The sequence below is a fragment of the Xenopus tropicalis genome, chromosome 4 (genome assembly GCF_000004195.4).
Source record: "Xenopus tropicalis strain Nigerian chromosome 4, UCB_Xtro_10.0, whole genome shotgun sequence".
Taxonomy (NCBI): domain Eukaryota; kingdom Metazoa; phylum Chordata; class Amphibia; order Anura; family Pipidae; genus Xenopus; species Xenopus tropicalis.
This window is the reverse complement of record NC_030680.2, coordinates 111336703-111360180: the sequence shown is the minus strand read 5'-3', so window position 1 is coordinate 111360180 and position 23478 is coordinate 111336703. Positions and strand designations below refer to the sequence as shown.

The 23478-nt window shown below is 39.8% G+C and overlaps 2 protein-coding genes across 2 annotated transcripts in view; both read right to left on the bottom strand.

Annotated features, from left to right (window-relative positions):
* Positions 1–11671, bottom strand: part of ptprc (protein tyrosine phosphatase, receptor type C) — a 40335-nt gene extending 28664 nt beyond the window's left edge. The window contains exons 1-6 of the mRNA XM_031901338.1: positions 11662–11671; positions 10594–10704; positions 7843–7995; positions 6969–7100; positions 5693–5845; positions 1589–1806 (exon numbers count right to left, since the gene is read on the bottom strand). Of these exons, the coding sequence (XP_031757198.1) occupies positions 1589–1806; positions 5693–5845; positions 6969–7100; positions 7843–7995; positions 10594–10704; positions 11662–11671 (777 nt within the window). The remainder of the gene's footprint in view (positions 1–1588; positions 1807–5692; positions 5846–6968; positions 7101–7842; positions 7996–10593; positions 10705–11661) is intronic.
* A 692-nt stretch (positions 11672–12363) lies between these two features.
* Positions 12364–23478, bottom strand: part of LOC116410440 (cell wall integrity and stress response component 4-like) — a 42995-nt gene continuing 31880 nt past the window's right edge. The window contains exons 4-9 of the mRNA XM_031901035.1: positions 22842–22931; positions 17772–17897; positions 17005–17136; positions 16030–16104; positions 14755–14772; positions 12364–13348 (exon numbers count right to left, since the gene is read on the bottom strand). Coding sequence (XP_031756895.1) covers positions 13068–13348; positions 14755–14772; positions 16030–16104; positions 17005–17136; positions 17772–17897; positions 22842–22931 — 722 coding nt within the window. The 3' untranslated portion in view covers positions 12364–13067. The remainder of the gene's footprint in view (positions 13349–14754; positions 14773–16029; positions 16105–17004; positions 17137–17771; positions 17898–22841; positions 22932–23478) is intronic.

The window sequence follows — 23478 nt, the reverse complement described above, 5'->3', positions numbered from 1 at the left end:
AGTACGTTACCGAATATCCTGTGCCCTCTGAGGCAAGAGGTTGAAAGTCCTGAGCCCATCCCCCAACATTAGTTGCATAAATTGAGGCCTCCAGAATGAGCTAAAGAATACCTGGGCATGCGTGCTTTTATTCCCCATTACCGTATGCATGAGGAGGGAGTGCCCAGAAACTGGTCACATGACCCCTTTGGGTGGTCCCCACCCACCCTCTTTAGAGAGCTGTACTTCTCATGCCAGTTTCTTTTCATATAATATTGGTACTTGCCAGTACTCAATATTATTATGAAAGTAGGGAATTGTTTTAACCCATATGGGGGCGATCAAAATGATACCAAACATGAGGGGGGTCTCATGTCCCAGTCCCCCAGAACCCATTTCTCCTAACTGGCGGGTATAGGCCGCCCCTGTTTGGTATCATTGGGAAGCCTGGGGCCTCCTCATAAATCCTATGTGATTTATGAGGATGTGGACCTTAAAGCAGCGGAGATATGGATCCATTTCTATAATCCATATTTTCTGTATGCTGTCCCCCCCTGCTGTTCCTAGGCCCACACTTTGCCTCTCTTTGATCAACAGATCCCCAGCTTCCTGCCCCAACAGGCTGGTCCCGCATTGTCTGATGAAGTTGACACCTTCCTGCAGTCCTGGGTGCATATTTAATTAAGGGTCTCTGCGGGAGCCAGAAACCAGGTGTTGATAGTGTGTATTGGGTTAATTAGGGGTGTCTGGTGGACACAACGCAAATGCTGCCATTTTACCTTGTTACAATGCCCGGGCAATATGGCCTGGCATGACAAGTAGTGCTTTATAAATAAAGATATACACGCATATAAACATACACCACTGCTGTGGAGCTCTCAGTAGGTGAGGGATAAAAATAGGCCAGATAGTGGAACTGCTGAGGCACCATTGAAGAGAAAGGAAGTGATAAGCACCCCAGCTTTATTCATTATTTTCAGGCATTATTGTCTATGGCCACCTTCACTTCTCTCGTTTTTTCTGCAAGCCGAGTGCAGGTACAAAGAGCAGAGCAGAGTGAAGGCCTGTATTAGCGTTTTTTTTGGCTGACCCCTGCTCCACGTACTCATAAGAAGTTCTCAGTGCAGATACATGGAGCTAAATATTGGAGGAGATCTGTTTTCAAATTATATTCATTATTCTAAATTAATTCACTATTAATACATTTACACTGTAACTATGATTCCTCCTCAATGGACTCACTCATTTTAATTGCAAGAAGTTTTGTGGAAGCACCTGGCAATGCTGGCATTAGTGTATCTTATCCTGAATCAGGGTGTGGATTGTCTCTTTGAGTGAGAGGTGGAACCAGACATCAGGAATGGACTGAATGATACTGTGTTTCCCGACTGAATACTGACCTGTGTGAAACATCTGTGTGCATAATACTGTGCATAACACTATTTGTAGAATATTTAACAATTTTTGTAAATAAAAGTGTCCATGTTCAAGACGTGGCAAAGAGTACACAAAATTGCATTTGCTTGCATGTGGTAAGGACCACACATTGTAAGACATTACTTTGTAATATGTTATTTTATATAAGTAAATATTAATTCTAGCCTCTTACCTTAAATGTATAATTAGTCAAATAATTCAGATCTTCAATTCGAAAGTGGCAATTCGGATGTTTCTGAATTTTTCCGAATGATGTTTTATATTCCCCAGAATAGTTAAGATGCATTTCTTTTTTTGGCCCATTCATTTTTTTAGGGTATTGGCAGTCAATCTCAATAGCATTATTTGACGTTAGTTTTACAGTGGGGCTTTGTTCAATTGACTCAGGTTCTGTAACAAATAGAAAAACAATAATAGAAGCTGACAAGAAATTTTTCGCATTGTCATTTAAACATATTCTTTGCACTATACAGAGCAGGATTCAATTTCTTAATATAGGTATGGGATCTTTCATCAGGAAACCTGATATTTAGAAAGCTCAGAACAGGATAGCCATCTCCCATATAGATCATTTTAAGCAAATAATTCAAATTTTTTAAAACAATTTCCCTTTTTTTCTGTGATAATAAAACAGTACCTTGTACTTGATCCCAACTAAGCTGCATAAATCCATATTAGTGGCAAATCATTCCTGTTGGGTTTAAAAGAGAAGGAAAGGTAGTCACTACCCAGTGATTGTAATTAGTGATGAGTGAATCTGTCCCGATAAATTTGTTAAACCGCTGAAAAAGTTACAAAACGAAGAAAAAATCACAAAATGTGGCTACTGCACAACTTTTTTGATGCATGTTATTTAAAGTGACCGCGACTTACTGTATTTGGCATGACTGCGATTTTATTTTGGCATGACCATGTCTTTTTTTTACGCTGAGACTGCGACTTTTTCTTCACTCGCCAAATCTATGTTATGCTGAACTTTTACGACAGTTTTGCAAAAAAAAATATCACCAATGAATATCGCAGCGAATCCATGCCTGGCGAAAAATTTCACTCATCACTAATTATAATTACTTACCTAATCCCTCGGGCCGAGCAGTCCTGTTAGCAGAAAGTTGCACTGACCTGGGGTTCAAGCAAGTGAGCGATTTTCTTCTTCCTTCTTGCTTCACACTGCTTGGGCATGCGCAGTAGAGTAAAAAGACGCATTTTAACAAAAGAACAGCTTTTTCACTCTATTGCACATGCATCAGCCCCAGGATTTTGAGGGAAGAAGAGGATCACTCGCTCGCATTTGTCCCAGGCTGGTGCAGTTTTCTGCACCACCAGCTGGGGGTATCACGTAAGTGATCACTGGGAAGAATCCCTTTTCTGGAAAGTCGTGGTTCCAAGCATTCCAGATAATAAGTCCCATACTTTCACAGTCTCATAGACCCTTTTATAAATTTGAGTTTAATTCCATTAGTCAGACCCCCAGATCAATCCAAGTAATCAGTTTACACTTCAAACCAAAAGTGCAAATTTTCACATGGTGGGTAATGTGTTTGTAGAAACAAATGTAGAAACCCTTCTCTTTGCCTTCTGTGCATATATGTTATTTTGCTATACTGTACATCCTTTAATGTCATGGCCTCTGGTTGTAAGACAGAATGTGCAGACTGACAAAGAACAGTAACTGGAGCACACGCAAAAACAAGGTCAGGCTTACAGACTTACACGTTATTAGACACAGGCTAGCAAAAAAGTCCAAATGCAAACCATGGGTTAAACAAGTTCTAGATGAATGTTCAGGAAGGGCTCAGGTCAGGCTGAATTGAAGGAATATTACAATCAGGCAAAGTACAGAATGTCAGCTCCTTCAATGCTGAAATCCTGGAAGTCCTGAAATTTCAAAACACTCATGGTGTGGTGATATCAGTCCCCTACAATAAGATCACAGCAGTCACACTGCCTTATGAGTGCTCTCCTCAGTCTTACTGGTTATGACATCAGGATAGCAGTACGTCTGCATGAGGATTGTTGTTTATTTTTGTTCATTGAGGCAGTGTGCACATCTGCAGATGTGAAGATGTTGATACCACTGCGTTAGTGAGGACACATGTGCGCATGTGCGGTCAAGGTGGGTGGGCGGTAAAAGGGGGAAGCCTCAGGGCGCCCTATTTAGAAATCCAGCCCTGTACCTACCACCTTCCCTATGGCAGGCCTTAAATACAGGGCTGCACTGCAACTACATTGCTGCATTTTACAAAACTTTTTTTGGGGGGAGTGGAGCTGCCGGTCTCTGTCCTCCGATAATGAGCCCTGAGACCTGCTATACACACAAGCACAGAGTGCAAAATGCAAAAAAATGGACAATTTCAGAATTTGTTTGCACTTTGTACATTGCACTTGGGCTCTCAAACAAGCCCTATAAAGGAAGCCCTGAAGCTATAAACGCAAGGGCTGCATGACAAGGGATTCGAATGACCAGCAGCCAGATTACACTGGTTTATGTTTAAAGATTGGAAAAATCAGATGCAGCTGTGATTGGGTGAGAAGCAATAAGTTAAGGAGGGGGGAAAGCTGGGCCGGGGGGTGGAGAAGGATAGGGATGTGATGTCACAAAAGAAGGAGTTCACTTCCTATCTTCTGAACAGGTAGAAGCATCCCACCCACCCTCCCCTCTTTTTTGCATATTTTGTAAAATGCCAGGATATTTTCTTCTTTATGCTCTCATATTATCTATTAATAACAGAATTTGAATGTTTTCCTATATGCACTGTTATATTGTGGTTTCGGTAACACTATACAGTATGAATGTGAGAGTCTGCATGGTATTATTTATGTTAAATGAAAGTCAAATCCTTGATCCAGGGAATTTTCCCAAGCCAGGTGGGGTCAGGAAGGAATTTTTTCCCTCTTGAGGCATAATTGGCACAGGCTTCAGGCTGGGTTTTTTGCCTTCCTCTGGATCAAAACAGTGGATATATGTTAATGTAGTTTAAGTTTTATTTGTCACAGCAGCGGTAGGACCTTGCCAGAGTACTGCACAGGAAATTTTAGAAGAGGGCTTCTCTCCTTTGACTGCACGGTGGGTTGATTGATACAGACGCTACTACTGCTTGTGCTAGGTGACAGCCTGCTTGGATTTCCTATCATCGAGGCACTGCAGATTCAGGACCGGCAGCAGGGCTGCTGAACTTCTCTCATGGTGGGAGATGCAGCTCCTGCTGGTAGCAGAGTTTGGGACCATCCTCTCTGTAGGTAGAGGCAGCCTAATACTCAGTGGTGGATATAATGATATAGTGCTGATCTTAAATCTTCAGTAAGGAAGGAAGGAACAGCAGAGCATAGTAGCGATCTCTTATGGAATTCTGGCTTTGAATATTGCCTTGGGGTGAGGCTGGCAAGGTCCTATTTATTTGATAAAATGTAAATAAATGCTGTGGCCTCTTTTTACCCATTTCCGGCTCCTGGTGTTTTATTAATGTATGTAACAATGGGGTTCAGAGGGATGGCTGAAGGCAAAGGGCAATTGAGAAGTCCCCTTGTCATTTATCTGTCTGCAAGATCCCCTGAACAAATTGTTGTTTTCTTCAGCAGTGTTTGCTGGATCTACCCAAGCCAAATTATTACTTCCTCTGAGAACTTGAAATTCAGGTTTGTCATCAGCAATTGTGGGGGCCCCATTCACCCAGGAGGGCTGCTACCTTTATGCGAGTTGAGAAAGTTGCAATGCCCCCACCTTGCCCCACTCCAAATGCTCAGAAAGGTAAGTGCTGGGTGTGAGGGGCCACCATGTCCCCAATGTGCCCAACAACCACCCAGACTGGAACATGTTGTGCTATTATTGTTATTTCAGTAGTACTCTATATGGGAAAATGTGGTTCTATAGGTATGGGATCACTTATCCAGAATGCTTTGGACCTGTTTTTTTGGATAAGAGTTTTTTTCATGTTCTGGATCACCATACCATAAGTCTACTAAAAATATTAACATTAAATAAATTCAGTGCAATTGTTCTGACACCAATTTATGCAGCTTAGTTACCATCAAGTGTAAGGTACCGTCTTATTACAGAGATAAGCAAAATAATTTTTACAAATTTTAATTGTTTGATTAAAATTTAGTCTTTAGGAGAATGCCTTCCCAAAATTCAGAGCTTTCTGGATTAAAGATTACATACACGTACAATAAAATTAATGAGTAGCCAGGATTTTCTGCAGCTTATTTTAATTGCACTTTACACCATTCATTGATATGTCTAAATACCCTTACATGAAATGCATAGTAGACTTACTTCCAACATCAGTACGACATTTTATTTCTATTTCTTTTCCATGTAAATATTTGTCTGTCTTGTTATTGACTGCCTTAACGAACAAAGTATATTCTTTGTATGAGTCCAGTTCTGTAAAATTATAACTCAGACGATCTGTATCTGTAATGAAGACTGTTTAGACAGAAAAAGGAGATTACTGTGTAATATATTAATATTATTCATCTATTATTCATCTACATTTTTGGATGGATGTGAACACGTCACAGCATTACTGACACAGTAATCAAACTGACAAGTTACAAAGTATTGAATAAAACAGTGATCTTATGATCAATACACCACAGAAATGCTTGCCTACTGCACTGGAGTGAACAGGCCACCTACCATGCTGGTCACCCTGCTACACTGCACTAAGCTGGGCAAGTAAAGGCATAAGAAGCCTCACTCTGAACCCCTGCCTCCCGGGACCATTACCCAGGTAGGTTGAACCAAACACAATTAGACAAGAGGTACCAGCCCCTTTCCACTTTGGCAAGCATTTCCAACTTCACCAACTTCCCAGCTGTAACTTATTGGAAAAAACACCGGAAGAAGCCAGAACTCCCAAACACCGTTGCATTCTCCCCTCCGACAAATCATTTTAGGGTGGGTGCGGCCAAACATGCACTGAACTCTTGCTGCAGTCCCCTGGCAATCTACAGGTATTCATCCCCCTTTCTTTCTCACTATAACCCTGGTATAAAATGTTCTGTCTTAATGCCTTCATAACCCTATTAAAGCTCACCTTCTTTAACTCTTCAGATCCAGGTACCTCCATTACAGAGTAACAATACTGAGCTGGAAGGTGATACCTTTACTGGTGTACTAAGTATATTAGCATTATACATTGTATATCATATCCATATGCCATTTGTGTTTTGTAGTTATGAATCTTTGCTGATCATATTCTATGATTAGGGCATGTGGAGCCCTGCTAATATCTTGAAAAATGTTTTCATTTATGTATACTCCTGCAAATGATCCCTGAACTTATTGCCTAATTCACCAGTCATTTTATCTTCCCCAGCACTCCAACACTGACTATTCCACACATCCCTGAGCACAATGAGCATAGGTATTTGCCTAATGTATGGTTAGGATTCTGGGAGGTGTAGTTCATGACAGCTAGACAGACACTTGACAAACATGTTTAAAGCATTGGATAGAGGAACTATTGTACGTGCTGACTGAATGCACTGCAAGCACAATACAAATAAAACAGAAAACAAAGTATTGACAGATATTTAAAAATTACCGTTTTCAGTGCTGTCATTTCTTACAATATAGCCAGGCAATGGACCATTAGGACTCTCTGGTTCTTCCCATGTAATAGTGATTGATGTACTAGTATTATGAAAACATTTAAGGTTCTTGACCTCCCCTGGTTCTGTTGTTGAATAAGCAGAAAGCAAATGGAATCAGATGGAATACAGAGAAAAAAGTGCTTTTGCCAGTACATGCATTAGTGCAACATAAAATGTCATAAATTTGTTCATAAATATTTCAGTCTCCTGTAGTGATATAGACATTCGGGCACTGTAGCCCATGATATTAGGAGCTTGGAATGGCAAATCTACAATTAAAAAATAACTATAATTATCCCTTTAAATATATTACCTTGTAGTAATGCAGTGCAAATCAGTAGCAATTATACAGCAACACAATTCATATCTATATTCAGAATGATAGAGGCAGTACATGTGGCCACATTACTAGAGCACTAGTCCTTTTCAATAGAGGGAAATATAATAAAAGCAGTAAAAACAAAAAATTCATTTCACATTGAATTATTCTTCATTTGACATTTATTACATTGATATTTTAATCTATGGTCGCTGACTGGGACCTTATATCAGGATTTTAAGATACAGTGCTATATTCTCCTTTTTGACAAAATATATTTTTGCCGGTATATTTCCTTATCTGTCCTTAGTCCTTCATGTATATTTGTTTCAGTAGTAATCCCTGACTGCTCTTCCACCTCAACACTGCCCCTATATACAGTATATACTGTATGCCTACTGGATGCAGGCAAAAAGTGGAATCAAGAAGCTTAGACATCATAGTGTTACACACACACATATAATAACAGACAAGCAATAAATAACATAAACACAAATGACACTTACTTCCAGCCTTTGTCTTTATGACTTTACTGTCATTATATATTTCCGTATTATTATTATAAATCAGTTTCACTGTGCAGCTGTAGTTTGTGTAAGGTTCCAAGCCTATCACTTTCCTTGAATCTCTCAAAAAATCTTTAGTATGATTATTTTGATCTGTGTAAAAGTAAACAATATGATTTATTAGCAATTACAAAAATTCTATTTATTGGCCATAAACTCTTTAGTCATGTTACTTATAACAGGTGATAAAAAAGAAGCACTTTCCAGCATCAGCTCCCTAAATCTATTCTCTCCCAGCAAAACCGATGATTACCGAAATCCTCTCTCTCTCTCTATGGGGCACATTTATTAAAGTACGATAGGTACGAAATACAAACAATTTTCTGTGACATTTTCGTACCTTTGCGTGACTTTTTCGTACTTTGCGACAAAATCGTATTGACGTGCCGAGTACAAAAGTTTCAGATTCATTTAAGCTTCAGTATCGTGACTTTCCTTGGGCCAGGTTGGAGCTGCAGAGTGCCATTGAGTCCTATGGGAGACTTTCCTTGGGCCAGGTTGGAGCTGCAGAGTGCCATTGAGTCCTATGGGAGACTTTCCTTGGGCCAGGTTGGAGCTGCAGGGTGCCATTGAGCCCTATGGGAGACTTTCCTTGGGCCGGGTTGGAGCTGCAGAGTGCCATTGAGCCCTATGGGAGACTTTCCTTGGGCCGGGTTGGAGCTGCAGAGTGCCATTGAGCCCTATGGGAGACTTTTCTTGGGCCAGGTTGGAGCTGCAGAGTGCCATTGAGCCCTATGGGAGACTTTCCTTGGGCCGGGTTGGAGCTGCAGAGTGCCATTGAGCCCTATGGGAGACTTTCCTTGGGCCGGGTTGGAGCTGCAGAGTGCCATTGAGCCCTATGGGAGACTTTCCTTGGGCCAGGTTGGAGCTGCAGAGTGCCATTGAGCCCTATGGGAGACTTTCCTTGGGCCGGGTTGGAGCTGCAGAGTGCCATTGAGCCCTATGGGAGACTTTCCTTGGGCCGGGTTGGAGCTGCAGAGTGCCATTGAGCCCTATGGGAGACTTTCCTTGGGCCGGGTTGGAGCTGCAGAGTGCCATTGAGCCCTATGGGAGACTTCCCTTGGGCCAGGTTGGAGCTGCAGAGTGCCATTGAGTCCTATGGGAGGCTTCCAAAATCATGCACAGAAGGACCAAAGTCGGAAAGGTTTTCCCGTCGTTTACGATCATTCGATACGAAAATTTTGTGACTTTCGGATCGCCAATACGATATTATTGTGACTAATCCGTTTTTTTCGTAAGCATTTTCGTGATATTTGCGATCATCAGAAATTATTGTATCTAATCCGAATGTTTCCCATATCTGAATTCGAACTCGTGCTTTCATGAATGTGCCCCTATGTATGCATGTAATTTTACAGTGTCTTAAAATGTAGCTGAAATATTGATTACCTTCCCTTTAAGTCGTATGAGCATTGCCTTTAGTATAACCTCAACTCTATCATCACTACAGCAATCAGCACCCAAGCCTGCAGAATAGGCAAATAAGGGTCCACTTACTCAATCAACAGACTAAAATCCCTATCTAAAATCAACAGAGCTTTCAGACACATTCATATCCATGTGCTTAGGGTTACCAATTCCAAGTTTATCACTCCACTGTACAACTCATTAATACAAATGTAAAAATGACTGTACAAACTTGATCTACATAGGAGGTCAGCAAGGAAAAAGTCTCTGCTGTGAAATAAAAAGAGCTGAAAAGAACATCTAAAGTATTGTAAAGTACAACATTGTGTAGAACAAGATCCCTAAATAACATGCTCTGGATGATTTAAATAAAAATGTATTTAACCATAAATAGTTATGAGGAGAGGCTGGCAAGTTGGGGATGTTTATACTGGAGAAGAAGCACTTAAGGGGAGAGATGATCATTCTATATATATTTATAAGGGCACCAGACAATAAACTGCTGAAGGTATCTACTGAAGGTAGTGGAATTCTTTCCCTAAAGTGATCGTACTGTCGTACTGGCCGATACATTATATAGCTTCAAGAAGGGGTTGGATAGCATTTTAGCAAGTGGGAAAATACAGGGTTATTAAAAATATATTTTAGTACAGATTCATCCAGGCACTGGTCTGATTGCAATGTTGGGAAAAGGAAGTAAATTTTACCCCCTCTGAGGCAAACTGGATGGGGTTTTTACCTTCCGCTGAAATCAACTAGCAGTTAGACAGGCAGGTTTTATTTAGACCAACCTAAATTACTGGGTTTGATATAGTGCAAAATGTGCCACTGCAAATTTGCCATGTCAAACACTGTCTGTGGCCAAAATGTAACCATTCATTAGGTCATAACACCCTAAAAATGTCAGTGCGCAAAGTGCCTAGGGCAATTGTTATCTGACTAGATTTGAGAGACCAGTATAGAGTGAATGTTATTTCCCTGGGTGGGATCTATACCCTGTAAAACCCCTGTATTCTAAACCTAATTGTATTTATGCTCTCCTGGGCTCATTTTATCACAGGCAGTTAAGGAACATCAGGGCAAAAATGAAATTAAAAGTTTAATAACTGCTGCAAGTTTTATTTCTGTAAGTCCCAGCATTGCTTTTGAACTATAGAGAATATAGGAACTTGTAGTTTATCAACAGCCTTGGTAGGAAACATCAATGATACATAATATTCAAGGACTGATGTGAGAACTGGGTATGAAGCGACCAAACAAAACAGGTATGGATGGATACCTTACCTGTACAAATATAACTTTCGTTTATGCGACAGGCATCCAGTAGTTCCGTTTTGTCCCATTCAAATTGAATACTGTTTTCAGTGACATCAAGATCTAAAGTAAAATTGCTGTCTGCAGGAAAGACAATGCTTCATTAGTGTGTATTTCTCATTAGTTTATTTAATCACAAAAGAAAATCCTAAACCTATTGCGCATAATGTGATTTCTTTTTCCGCTGCTTCTCCAGGTTTTGAAATGGCCACCATATTCCCATAGTGCTGTCTAATAGCTTTTACACACCCTGAACACAGATAAAGCATTACATGCTAGGTTTATCTGCATTCAGTGTTTCAGTGCCCACCCATAGGTACAGTGCCCAAAAAGACGAATGAGATCACTTAAAGGGGTGGTTCACCTTTAAGTTAACTTTGTGTATGTTATAGAGAGGTCAGTTCTTAGCAACTATTTAATTGGTCTTCATTTTTTTTTCTTTTATAATTTTTGAATTACAGTATTTGCTTTTCTCTTTTGACTCATTTCACCTTGCAAATGAGGGTCACTGACCCCAGCAGCCATAAACTACTGCTCTGTGAGGCTACAATTTTATTGTTACTTCCTATTCTTTACCTTTCTATTCAGGTCCTCTCCTATTCATAATTCAGTTTCTCCTACAAAGCACTACCTGGTTGCTAGGGTAATTTTGTTCCTAGCAACCAGCTCCTGAACAAAAAGTTAAATCATTTGAAAACCACAAATAATAAAAAATGAAGACCAATTGCAAATTGTCTCAAACTAGCACCCTCTACAACATAATAAAATTAGTTTAAAGGTGAATCCCTTTAAGTTCTGATGTGGAACACTAAAAAAAAAACACTGTATGGGATTGCTGGTTCAAACACACTTGTGTAAAGACCCTTACATGTATTCTTTAAATGTATTTGCAGATTCAAACAAAGACATACTGAATACATTTAAAAAGATGGTTAGTGAATGAATACCCAAAATGTGGGTATTGCTCTAGAAACACACATGGAATCTCAATTTATATAACAGATTCCTTCTGATAGCACTGTCAGTAAGTGCCCTTACACACTGCCATTTGTAAGTTCAATTCTTTGCAGTTTTTTGAGCATTCCTCTGCATGGAAACCCAGAAGTTAACTGACCTCAGTCTTCTCTATGGGGTCCATACCTACAGTGGTGCAGATAAATGCTGAACAAAAATAAAATAAAGAGAGACGGGGCACAAGTGGAAGATTCTGGTACCTCCCAACTAGTATGTCATGGATAAAAAAGTGCATAATTCAGTTTGTAATCAAAAGTGTATATTTATTCTATTTGCCTATGAGACAAATGCATACCATACACAAAGTTTCATGGATGTGTGTAACCCAATTCCTTCCTCAGGTGTTACATCTAAAACATTATTACTTAGGGGCACATTTATGATCCCCAAGCTTTCGGGCAATTATAAAGGAAACCCATGTGAGTTTACTAAAAAATTACAGAAACTGCCAAGCATATTCAGCATGAAACCCAGTGTGAGTTTGTACACGCACGTGTGGTTTCATTGTTTTTAAACAGAAAAAAGATCAAACCACTGGAAATCCTTTTGGTCTTTAAGAAATCTGTCCAATTGCCTCTTGTAGTGAGAAGGGGCACCTGCCCTTTCATACTTACTAAATTCTAAATTTAAAAATGAAAATTTTGCATAATTTTGCCCTTTCATACTTACTAAATTCTAAATTTAAAAATGAAAATTTTGCATAATTTACTCAAACTTAATTCCAAGCAACTTTCCAATAAAAATAATTACACACTGAAATATATTAAACATATTTGTAAATTGTATTTGCTACTGAAAGTGCTTTGTAATTCCCTGCACTGCTGGTTTTGCTTATATACCATTAAAATAATGAGGAATATTTATCTATAAGTGAAACTAGTACTTGCCACAATCCTTCAGAGTGAAATTTTGCCAACATGTGTTATTGAGTTGAGAATTTATGGACGCACCTGAACAAAATCTGCATTCAGGGCTGAATCAGCAGGTAGAGGTTTGCTACGTGTATGGCCACCTTTACTTCTGGGGAGCCCTAGAACTACTGCCACAAGAGGGGTGGTGTTATTCCAAAGTACCCTAGTGTCAATTGTCACACACGATTCATCAGAAAAGGCAGGGTGGATGCACTGGTGCTTAGCACAAGTGGAAGTGCAAGGAGCATGTAACCAATAAATACCTTTAAAGGGCACATGCAATCAATACATGCACAACTCTGCGTTTGTTTGTTTTTTTAGTTTTTCAGAGAAGTAGAAATAAACACTGCTTTCAATAGCAATTACATTTTAAAATGATTTTGAAAATACTGAAAAGTTTCCAGTGTATTCTTTCATTATGCAAAGAAACTTCTTTTGGGGGTAGACATCTTAAATTTCATAATATAGGAGTAATCTGTAGGAATTAGGGCACAGGAATAAATAAATAAAATTTTACATTTAACAAGAAGAAAATAAATATTTACATAATGGTATAGGCACTGAGAAAATGATGGGACTGATGCAGTTCCTCTCATTGAAGTTACATTCGACATTTAGGTTGGTACACTGCTTGGCATCTTGGAAAGTGTAAATGTAAGTGGAAATGTTTTCTTTGGTATTATTTTTGTTACAGTTGAGATTCAACTTGAGCTCCTCAGCTGACATATTCTCAAACATCACTGTTGCTGAATATTCACTAATGTTTACAGAGGTAGTAACAATTTTGGGTGCTATATGACCTGTTAGGAGAGAAAAATACAAAGGTAAGACATGACGACACAGGCGAGCCAACCATGCCCAGTACCTGTGAGTTGCTCCTTTAAGACATTAGGAAGACAAGTTAGGCTTCTCAGAATTAGCACCATAAAAGTCTGGTATTCCCTGTAGGGAGTGTGTGGGGCAAAATCTTTATTTACTTTAGTAAGCAATCTAAGATGTAGGGGCCGATTCACTAAAGGTTGATAAAAACGAGCGCTATTTTTAGCATGCGTTAAAAAATGTATCTTATATTTGCATTGCGGTAGCGCGCTATTTAACGCATGCGATATGACCTTTAGTGAATCAGCCCCGTAATGTAGTATGTAATATAGCAAATGTTGTTGGTTAAATGATAGAAAGGTACACAACTGTACAAACAGTTGTACAATTGTATTGTAAATAGCTGACTTGCAATTCCACGGGGGTTGCATGTTAATTGTTTATGGGTAATGTGGGATGAAGATCATGTGGGGTTGTAAAACATCAAAGTCAGTAACACCTTTGTTCTTATCTGGTTCCCATTAATTGCAGATAAAAGGAAATTAATTTCCCAGCTCCACACTCCCACCATACCCAACCCTCAATCAACTTTTTGTTAGGTTGAAAAGGTCGCAACCAAGTTTATTAACTATTAATGTTAAAAAAAAAGTACATTACATTTCACAACATAAAAGTTAAAATAGAGCTATAGTCTGCCTGCTCTGCCCACTTACACCCTCAACCTTCTCCTCCTGGTGGAGATGGAATCTGAAGCCTTGGATCATCTAAAACTAATTTTTGGACAATGCTGTGACTGCTCTAAGGCCAGATCTGTTCTTAACTACAACTCCCAGAATTTAGTGGGAGGTTGAGTGTTACAGTTTGCATCACCTAGAAGGACGCAGGTTGTAATTGCTGGATGAATTCTCAAATAATAATTTTCACACAGAGCAATATTCATGAAAATGGCATTAAAATTAATTTGGTATTAAATCTGAGTAAAATATTGATTTACACCACAAAATTTGGACCAGTTTAACTTCTCAATCTTTCTGAATCCAATGCTATATCTTTCTGAATCCAATGTTATTAATGAAAGCCATTAATAACACAAAGAAACTTACACCATCTTCAAATTGTAGCTCTAGTATTCAAAATATGTTTGCCATGCCATCTCACATGCAATTGTGCCAGGCCAGGGGCTAATACAACATTATTCCCCAAGGATATCGTCAGATACACAATACACTTTACCGTTATCCAACCAAAATTTTCTAACCTGTCCAATTGACTAAATGACCAATTGCCATGGTATGAAAATTATCATGAAACTATGTTTCGTATGATTATATCAGTGCATGTCTGGCCAGCTTTAGGGTGTAAAGAAGCAATAAAAATATTTACTTACTGCAATTAATGTCCAAATCTAAAAAAACACAGGAAAACAAGTCAATAATCATTCACACAAATTGCAAATAAAGTCTTTACACACAGAGGAAGGGGGTGTATTACAAATGATTCACAGCACAAAAGGAAAATAGAAGTTAAAGGGAAAGTGTATTCTAGTCACTTGTTAAAGTTATTATTACGACATATATAATTTATTGCTTTTAATGTATGCTCTAAACCTTTTTTTTCCATAAAATACCTTGGTTTAAAGTTAATACCCATCTCAAAGTGATCTCATTCTTCCTGCCATTTAGTTATGATATTGCACTAAGGTAACATTCGCATCATTTCAAATATCTGGGACACTTGTCATATATACCCATATAATGAATGACTTTGCATTTAATTTTTAAATATTTTTTTAGAAACACCTTCAGTTTTTCAGGTGTTTTCAGGTCTAGTGTTTACACTAGACAGTGAGCTGTAGAGTTTGGGACTCATACGTTCAAACACCATTTTGGTGTCCCCCTTTCTATTTTAATGCATTTTATCTTCATTCATTCTCCATGACCATATGTATGTCAATTAAACAAAAAAAATGGAAATGTTTTTCTACCTCATGCAAGTGTAAACCACTACATAAAAATTGTACATCTGTGCAATGCCTTCATTATATTTCATTATATGTGATAAATATGTGTCTTAAGGTGACCATACACGGGCCAATTGTAGCTGCCGGTATTGGTCCCTTAGACCAATTGGTCCCTTAGAATCGGCCCATGTGGGGACACAAGCGACAGGCCTGCCCAATCGATATCTGGCCTGAAATCGGGCAGATATCGATCAGGCAGGTTAAAAAATGTAGTCGGATCGGGGACCGCATCGGCTCATTGACCCGTCCTATACCCATCGTTCTAATTCGATTCGACCGAATTAGCTTGGATTCGCCCGATATCCCCCGCCCGTAGCTACATTGCCAAGCGGCCGGATCTGAAGGTGTATGGCCACCTTTACCCTTTAGAACAATGTCACATTGGGTGTTTTAATTCATACTTTTTATAGCAGTAATCGAAATGCTAAATACTTTACATGGGTAACTCCTTTTTTTTTGTTTTTAAGAAACTCACTGTACAAACATTACAATATAAGCAGACATATACAGTATCACTTGAATGCCATTGTGAAAAAGTGAGAATGAGGGAGAATGAGTGAGAATGTCCTGTTTGTTCTGCAGTGTATGTTTGCAGGCAAAGATAGCACTTATTGCAGTGGGTGCTTGTCTGAGGCTGTTCACCTATTGGGGTGGGACTGATGGAGAAGTTTGCAGTTGGTGAGATGGTTGTATGGAAGTCTGACGTGTTGCGGAAACCTAGAGTGAGGGAAAAGAAGTAAAATGGTATAATTATTATACAACATATATTCTTATTAATCTAGCAAATGCAACACATTTATACTATTCAAAAATATAGACTATATTCTATATAGACAATATTTACAAACATACAGACTATAAATCATAACATGAATGCATATCCCTTTAATACATTCTTACATCTGCAAAAACTCCTGCACTTCACAGTATTAATATAGAAATGTGCTACAGGTGTCATTATTGCTTCCCAAATTTCCATACAGTACAGGTGTAGTACCAGTTATTCAGAATGCCTATGATAAAGTGTCCTGGGGACATGAAGCACATCAGGCTAACAAAATAATTGTTAATAAAGTACTACTATTTTAACAAGAACAATTGCTCTAAGTTTTCTACTATTGTGGGTCCAGCAGAGTGCCAGCCTGATAATCAATATTGGTTTTGTTGTCTCCCCTTGCTGAAGGTCCAGGACATGTGCCCCCGGGCCCACCTGTTACAGAGGTAAGCTTGAACTCTACTCCATATTGTATGTCAGGAGCAAGTTTAAGTAATGGTAAAAGTACCTCCAGCCACAAGCATACCCTAAAAGCCTTCTGCTTGTGCTTCAAAGTTTGTAGATCAGATATTGAAAAGATGGAACGGAAATTTTTTATGACTTCTTATCAATCACCCTAAGAGCATTAAAAAAAGAGGCACAAACGTGCTGAGCTACCATATCTCACATGGAAAGGGACAGATATTATATGTACACTTTATTTCTATAAAGTGATACAGTAAACAGTGTTTTTCATCTATTACACTCTTATTGAAGCTCTTTGAAAAAAAGACTAATTTATAAACTATTTCACTATAAAATTAGATAGCATGGTGACAGTACATAAACTTGAGCAGCCAAACCTGAGGTGGTACTGCCTTCATAAGGAGTGGTGCGTGAAGTTGAATTAGCAGAGCTGGTGAGTGTAGGTGTGAGATCCGTTTTGTTGGCATGACTGGGTGCGTGCGTGAAAGTGGTAGATTCTTTTGAGACTCCTGTTACAGAATTTAAAGCATCAGATCACTAGTAGAAAAAAACTCAACCAAATATTAAAAGTGGAAACAAGTCAAACTTGTTTATAAAGCAAGTGCATCTAATTATAATGACTAATTCAGTTTTGACCTAAAATTCTGAAACACATACTTGAATAAATCACACTGCAAAGTCCATATTGTGTTGCCAAAAGCTCATGAACTGTACTTTTCTATAATTACCGCCTGCCTCAAGTAGGTGTTAATTTTCGCACAGACTAATGCAATATTTAGCGCGTCTTACTGTTTGTGAATCATGCGTTAGTATTATTTCTGCGTGAGAATTAACGCATGTGGTTGCACGCTATTTAAGGCACGCGATATGGGACTTAACACATGCGATAATACTTTAGCGAATTGCGGGGTTTTTTTCATGTCAATTTTTACGCAAAAAAGCATGCAATAAGCATTCTCGCACCTTAGTGAATCAACCCTATTATATTTACATTTTTATTTATTTCTATATAGTGATACAGTAAACAGTGTTTTTCATCTATTACACTCTTATTGAAGCTCTTTGAAAAAAAGACTAATTTATCAAATATTTCACTATAAAATTAGATAGCATGGTGACGGTACATAAACTTGAGCAACCAAACCTGAGGTGGTACTGCCTTCATAAGGAGTGGTGCGTGAATTAGCAGAGCTGGTGAGTGTAGGTGTGAGATCCATTTTGTTGGCAAGAGTGGGTGCGTGCGTGAAAGTGGTAGATTCTTGTGAGACACCTGTTGCAGAATTTAAAGCATCAGATCACTAGTAGAAAAAATCTCAACCAAATATTAAAAGTGGAAACAATTCAAACTTGTTTATAAAGCAAGTGCATCTAATTTTAATGACTAATTCAGTTTTGACCTAAAATTCTGAAACACATACTTGAATAAATCCCACTGCAAAGTCCATATTGTGTTGCCAAAAGCTAATGAACTGTACTTTTCTATAATTACCACCTGCCTCAAGTACCATATTTTTCGCCCTATAAGACGCTCCGGAATATAAGACGCACCCAATTCTAAAGGAGGAAAATCTAGAAAAAAAAAGATTCTGAAGCAAATACTGCAGTAAAATATTTTATATCAATTGTATAAAGTTAATTGTCTCTGGGATCGCACATAATGAGGCTTCCCCCAGGGCCCCCCCCAAGCATCCTTCAGCTTCCCCCAGGGCCCCCCCAAGTATCCTTCAGCTACCCCCAGGCCCCCCCCAAGTATCCTTCAGCTTCCCCCAGGGCCCCCCCAAGTATCCTTCAGCTTCCCCCAGGCCCCCCCCAAGTATCCTTCAGCTTCCCCCAGGGCCCCCCCAAGTATCCTTCAGCTTCCCCCAGGGCCCCCCAAGTATCCTTCAGCTTCCCCCAGGCCCCCCCCAAGTATCCTTCAGCTTCCCCCAGCCCCCCCCCAAGTATCCTTCAGCTTCGACCAGGGCCCCCCCAAGTATCCTTCAGCTTCCCCCAGCCCCCCCCCAAGTATCCTTCAGCTTCCCCCAGGCCCCCCCAAGTATCCTTCACCTTTCCCCTGGCCCCCCCCCAAGTATCCTTCAGCTTCCCCCAGGGCCCCCCCAAGTATCCTTCAGCTTCCCCCAGGCCCCCCCCCAAGTATCCTTCAGCTTTCCCCTGGCCCCCCCCAAGTATCCTTCAGCTTCCCCCAGGCCCCCCCCCAAGTATCCTTCAGCTTCCCCCAGGCCCCCCCCAAGTATCCTTCAGCTTCCCCCAGGGCCCCCCCAAGTATCCTTCAGCTTCCCCCTGGGCCCCCCCCAAGTATCCTTCAGTGTCCCCCAGGGCCTTCAAGCATCCTCCAGCTCCCCCACGGCACCCACAGCATACTTCAGCTTCCCCCCCGGGCCCCAAAGCACCTTCCATTTCCCCCCAGCGGCCTCCGGCTCCTGTGATGTCTTCCTCTCTGTGCCGCGGCTCCCAGCGGCTTCTGTGCTTTTATAAGGTTGCGCCCTGTGCGTGTGACGTCAGTACGCACGGGCGCAACCTTATAAAAGCTAGTATGCGGCAGAGAGCCGCGGCACATAGAGGAAGGAGCATTCGCCGTATAAGACGCACAAACTTTTCCCCCCAAGTTTTGGGGAAGAAAAAGTGCGTCTTATACGGCGAAAAATACGGTAGGTGTTAATTTTTGCACAGACTAATGCAATATTTAGCACGTCTAAGGGGCACATTTACTAATCCACGAACATCCGAAAAGCGTCCGAATGCGTTTTTTTCGTAATGATCGGTATTTTGCGACTTTTCCGAGCGCTCAATACGAAAAAGTCGCGACAATTCGCGAAAGTCGTAATAGCTATGAAAAAGTTGCGACAATTCACGAAAGTCATAATGCTATGAAAAAGTCGCGACAATTCACGAAAGTCATAATGGCTATGAAAAAGTCGCGACAATTCACGAAAGTCATAATGGCTACGAAAAAGTCGCAAAAAATACGAAAAAGTTGCAAAATGTTCGTTTTCCAATCCGAATTTTTCCCATTCGGATTCGTGGATTAGTAAATCAGCCCCTTAGTGTTTGTGAATCATGCGTTAGTATTATTTCTGCGCGTAAATTAACGCATGTGGTTGCACGCTATTTAAGGCACGCGATATGCGACTTAACGCATGTGATAATACTTTAGCGAATTGTGGGGTTTTTTTCACGTCAATTTTAACGCAAAAAAGCATGCGATAAGTGTTCTCGCACCTTAGTGAATCAACCCTATTATATGTACATTTTTATTTATTTCTATAAAGTGATACAGTAAACAGTGTTTTTCATCTATTACACTCTTATTGAAGCTCTTTGAAACAAAAAATAATTTATCAACTATTTCACTATAAAATTAGATAGCATGGTGACGGTACATAAACTTGAGCAGCCAAACCTGAGGTGGTACTGCCTTCATAAAGAGTGGTGCGTGAAGCTGAATTAGCAGAGCTTGTGAGTGTAGGTGTGAGATCCATTTTGTTGGCATGACTGGGTGCGTGCGTGAAAGTGGTAGATTCTTGTGAGACTCCTGTTACAGAATTTAAAGCATCAGATCACTAGTAGAAAAAAACTCAACCAAATATTAAAAGTGGAAACAAGTCAAACTTGTTTATAAAGCAAGTGCATCTAATTTTAATGACTAATTCAGTTTTGACCTAAAATTCGGAAATTTCATAGTATTGCAGCTCACATATTTATCTCACATGCAGGGCAGTGAAGAGGTACCATATCTCCTTTAATAATGGAGAATGCTACTACACATAAAATAATGTTAACATTTTGATTATACATCTATACCTGCTAAATCCCGAAATCTTACTTGTGCCTAAATATCGCCTATACCTTATTTTCTCTCTGCAAAGGACAAACAATTACATCTATACCAGTACTGCCAGCCACTATCCCATTCTTGTGTGCCTCCCCTTACATCACACATACAAGTTAAATGCATCTGTGTGTAAGCAGCAGGCTGCAATTATAGGCATACAGTATATACAGGCACGCTCAGCTCCACAAGGTTTCTTTAGGTTCTTCTCTAGTCTTTAGGGGTATATTTATCATGCTGTGTAAAAAGTAAAGTAAAACATCATCAATGCTTTGCTTTGATTTTCTAACTGTTGAAATCTAAATGCTGATTGGTTGCCCTGGCCAACATCACCGGTAATGGCCCACTCCACTTTTTACACAGCATGATAAATATACCCTATTGCTTGAGAATCTGAAATGTTGCTTGTTTCAAAGAGAGTGATTCCCACAATAATTTCCAGAGACTGAAACAGAAAGAGATCTGCAACATTTCCAGCTAAAATTCTACACTTATGTACGTAATTGTATTATCAGACCATGCTGACTTTGTCTTTTTCATCCTTAGTAAATGAGCACACAGTAGAACAATGGGTAAAGAAATGCAGGGTGTTGTTGGATGCCTAGCCAGACCTGTGTTTGAACTCAGAGTGGTTATGGTGGTTGGAGTGAGTGTAGTAGAGACAGCAGAGCTGGTGCTTGCAAGTGAGGGATCTTTTCTGGTAATGAATGGTGGTGTGGTGCGCTCATCGCTTGTATAAGTTTGGGAATCACCTGAAATAAGACGTACATAATCAATAAATGCAACTTATTTATCTTTTTATTAACAAAAATGTTTAAATAAGGTAAAGTGTCTCATATAGGTTCCTATGCAATTTTAAAGTGGACCCGTCACCCAGACATAAAAAGCTGTATAATAAAAGCCCTTTTCAAATTAAACATGAAACCCAAATTCATTTTTTTATTACCACATCCATACCCATTATAAAGGCAATTAAAAATCCCAGCTGTCATCATATATTGCCTGCCCCGCCTCTATGCCTTAGGCATAGGGGTGGGGCAGAGAGTTACTTTCACTTTCAATTTAGAACTTTTTAGATGTTACTGCACCCCTCCCATTCCCCCTCCCTCCTCACCATGTAATTTTGTAACCAGTGCATAGACATGGGCAATAGAAAACTTTGTAATTTGTAATTATTTCTTAAGGTGACAGGTCCCCTTTAAAATGTAGCTTATTGCATATAGCCAAGTATTCCAATTTTTTTATAATACGTCATAACTGATTGTATATTTTTCAGTTCAGCAATGCTTTACCCTTCTGGTATACCTTATACCTTCCGGTTAATGCTTTTCCTGGAGAGACAGTATTAAAGCTGTTTACTAACAGTGAGAGATTGCCCCTGTCCATGCATGCAGAGCTGATATACAGTAGGACTCCTCCTCACATATCTCTTAGGCCTAAGGAATTTCAACTGAAATCCTTCCAGTTGGAATTAACAAATTCCTGGTCTGATGTATAATAAATAACAAGGCACTAAACATGTGTGCTGGTTTTGTTAAAGGGGAAGGAAAGGCAAAGTCACTTGGGGGTGCCAAAATGTTAGCCACCCCCAAGTGACTTTAATCGCCTACCTTGTACCCCGGGCTGGTGCCCCTGTTAGGAGAAAATAGCACCAGCCCGGGGCACCTGTAGTGAGCACTTCCTCCTTCCTGATTCGTTAAGCTGTGACTATGCGGTGGGCACATGCGCAGTAGAGTGAAAAGCCGACTTCTCTGTTAAAGTTCGGCTTTTCACTCTACTGCGCATGCGCACGCTCGCGAACCAGGAAGGAGAAAGTGCTCCAGCTACCCCGGGCTGGTGCTGTTCTCTCCTAACAGGGGCACCAGCCCGGGGTAAAAGGTAGACGATTAAAGTCACTTGGGGGTGCCTAACATTTTGGCACCCCAAGTGACTTTGCCTTTCCATGTCCTTTAAATGTGCCCAATACCAGTATACTTTTTAGGTAAAATGTATATCTCAATGACATTCTCGGGAACTACTCTTAAACCAACTTGAACTTTTCCCCACTAGTTTCTAGTCAGTCATGAACATTGGATGGCAAACTAAAGGTTTGCTGGAGCAATGCACCTACAATGGTACAAACCACCTCTCCTCTTCTTTGGCTGTTCCATCATATTCCAGAAGGTTACCTACTGAATGTAAGGGGGATAGAGATGCACAGAAAACAACTTATGACAAGTGATTATATTACACTGAGTAATATGTATTGCGCTCTCTCTAAGACAACCTAATTGTGACATCTGCCTTATTTTCCTGCCCAATGTGCAGGAGTACATTATGCATGTATCAGACCATACCACAATAACTAAAGTACTGATAATCAGAGGAGCATGGAAAATAAGTTACTTGTGGTGTTGTCATTAGTGAGTGCTGTGGTGGTTGTAGAAGGCTGAGAGGTGAGAATGGGTGGAGTTGTAGGTGAGGTTGATTTGGTACCTGTAAAATGAGGATAATAACTGTTAAAATTGATTCTCCATGTTGAATAATTACAACAAAAATTCTATGCTACATATTGCACATACACATCCCACTCTCTAATTTAGAAAAAATCAGTGCCTTTGCAAGGTTTCACAAGTCTACAAATTAAATATCCTGGTACTCTAAATGAAGTGAGTTCTGTTAACCTTACTTTGAGTAGACTGAACAGATAAATGATTACACATTTCATGAATTTTGTTTCATCCAATCTATTTAATCCAATTTCTTAAGACAAAATAAAAACCTACATAAAAACTCTGACTTACTTCAAGGTTTTATTGTTTGTAAGAGTGTGAACAGTAACTCTAAAGGTGGCCATACACGCACCGATATTATCGTACGAAACCTCGTTTCGTACGATAATCGGTGCGTGTATGGTATGTCAGCGAGCCGACCGATGTCGCAGGAAGCTGCTGAAATCGGTCGGCTCGTCGATCGGCCAGGTTAGAAAATTTTGATCGGGCGCCATAGAAGGCGCCTGACCAAAATTCTCCCTTCAGAGCTG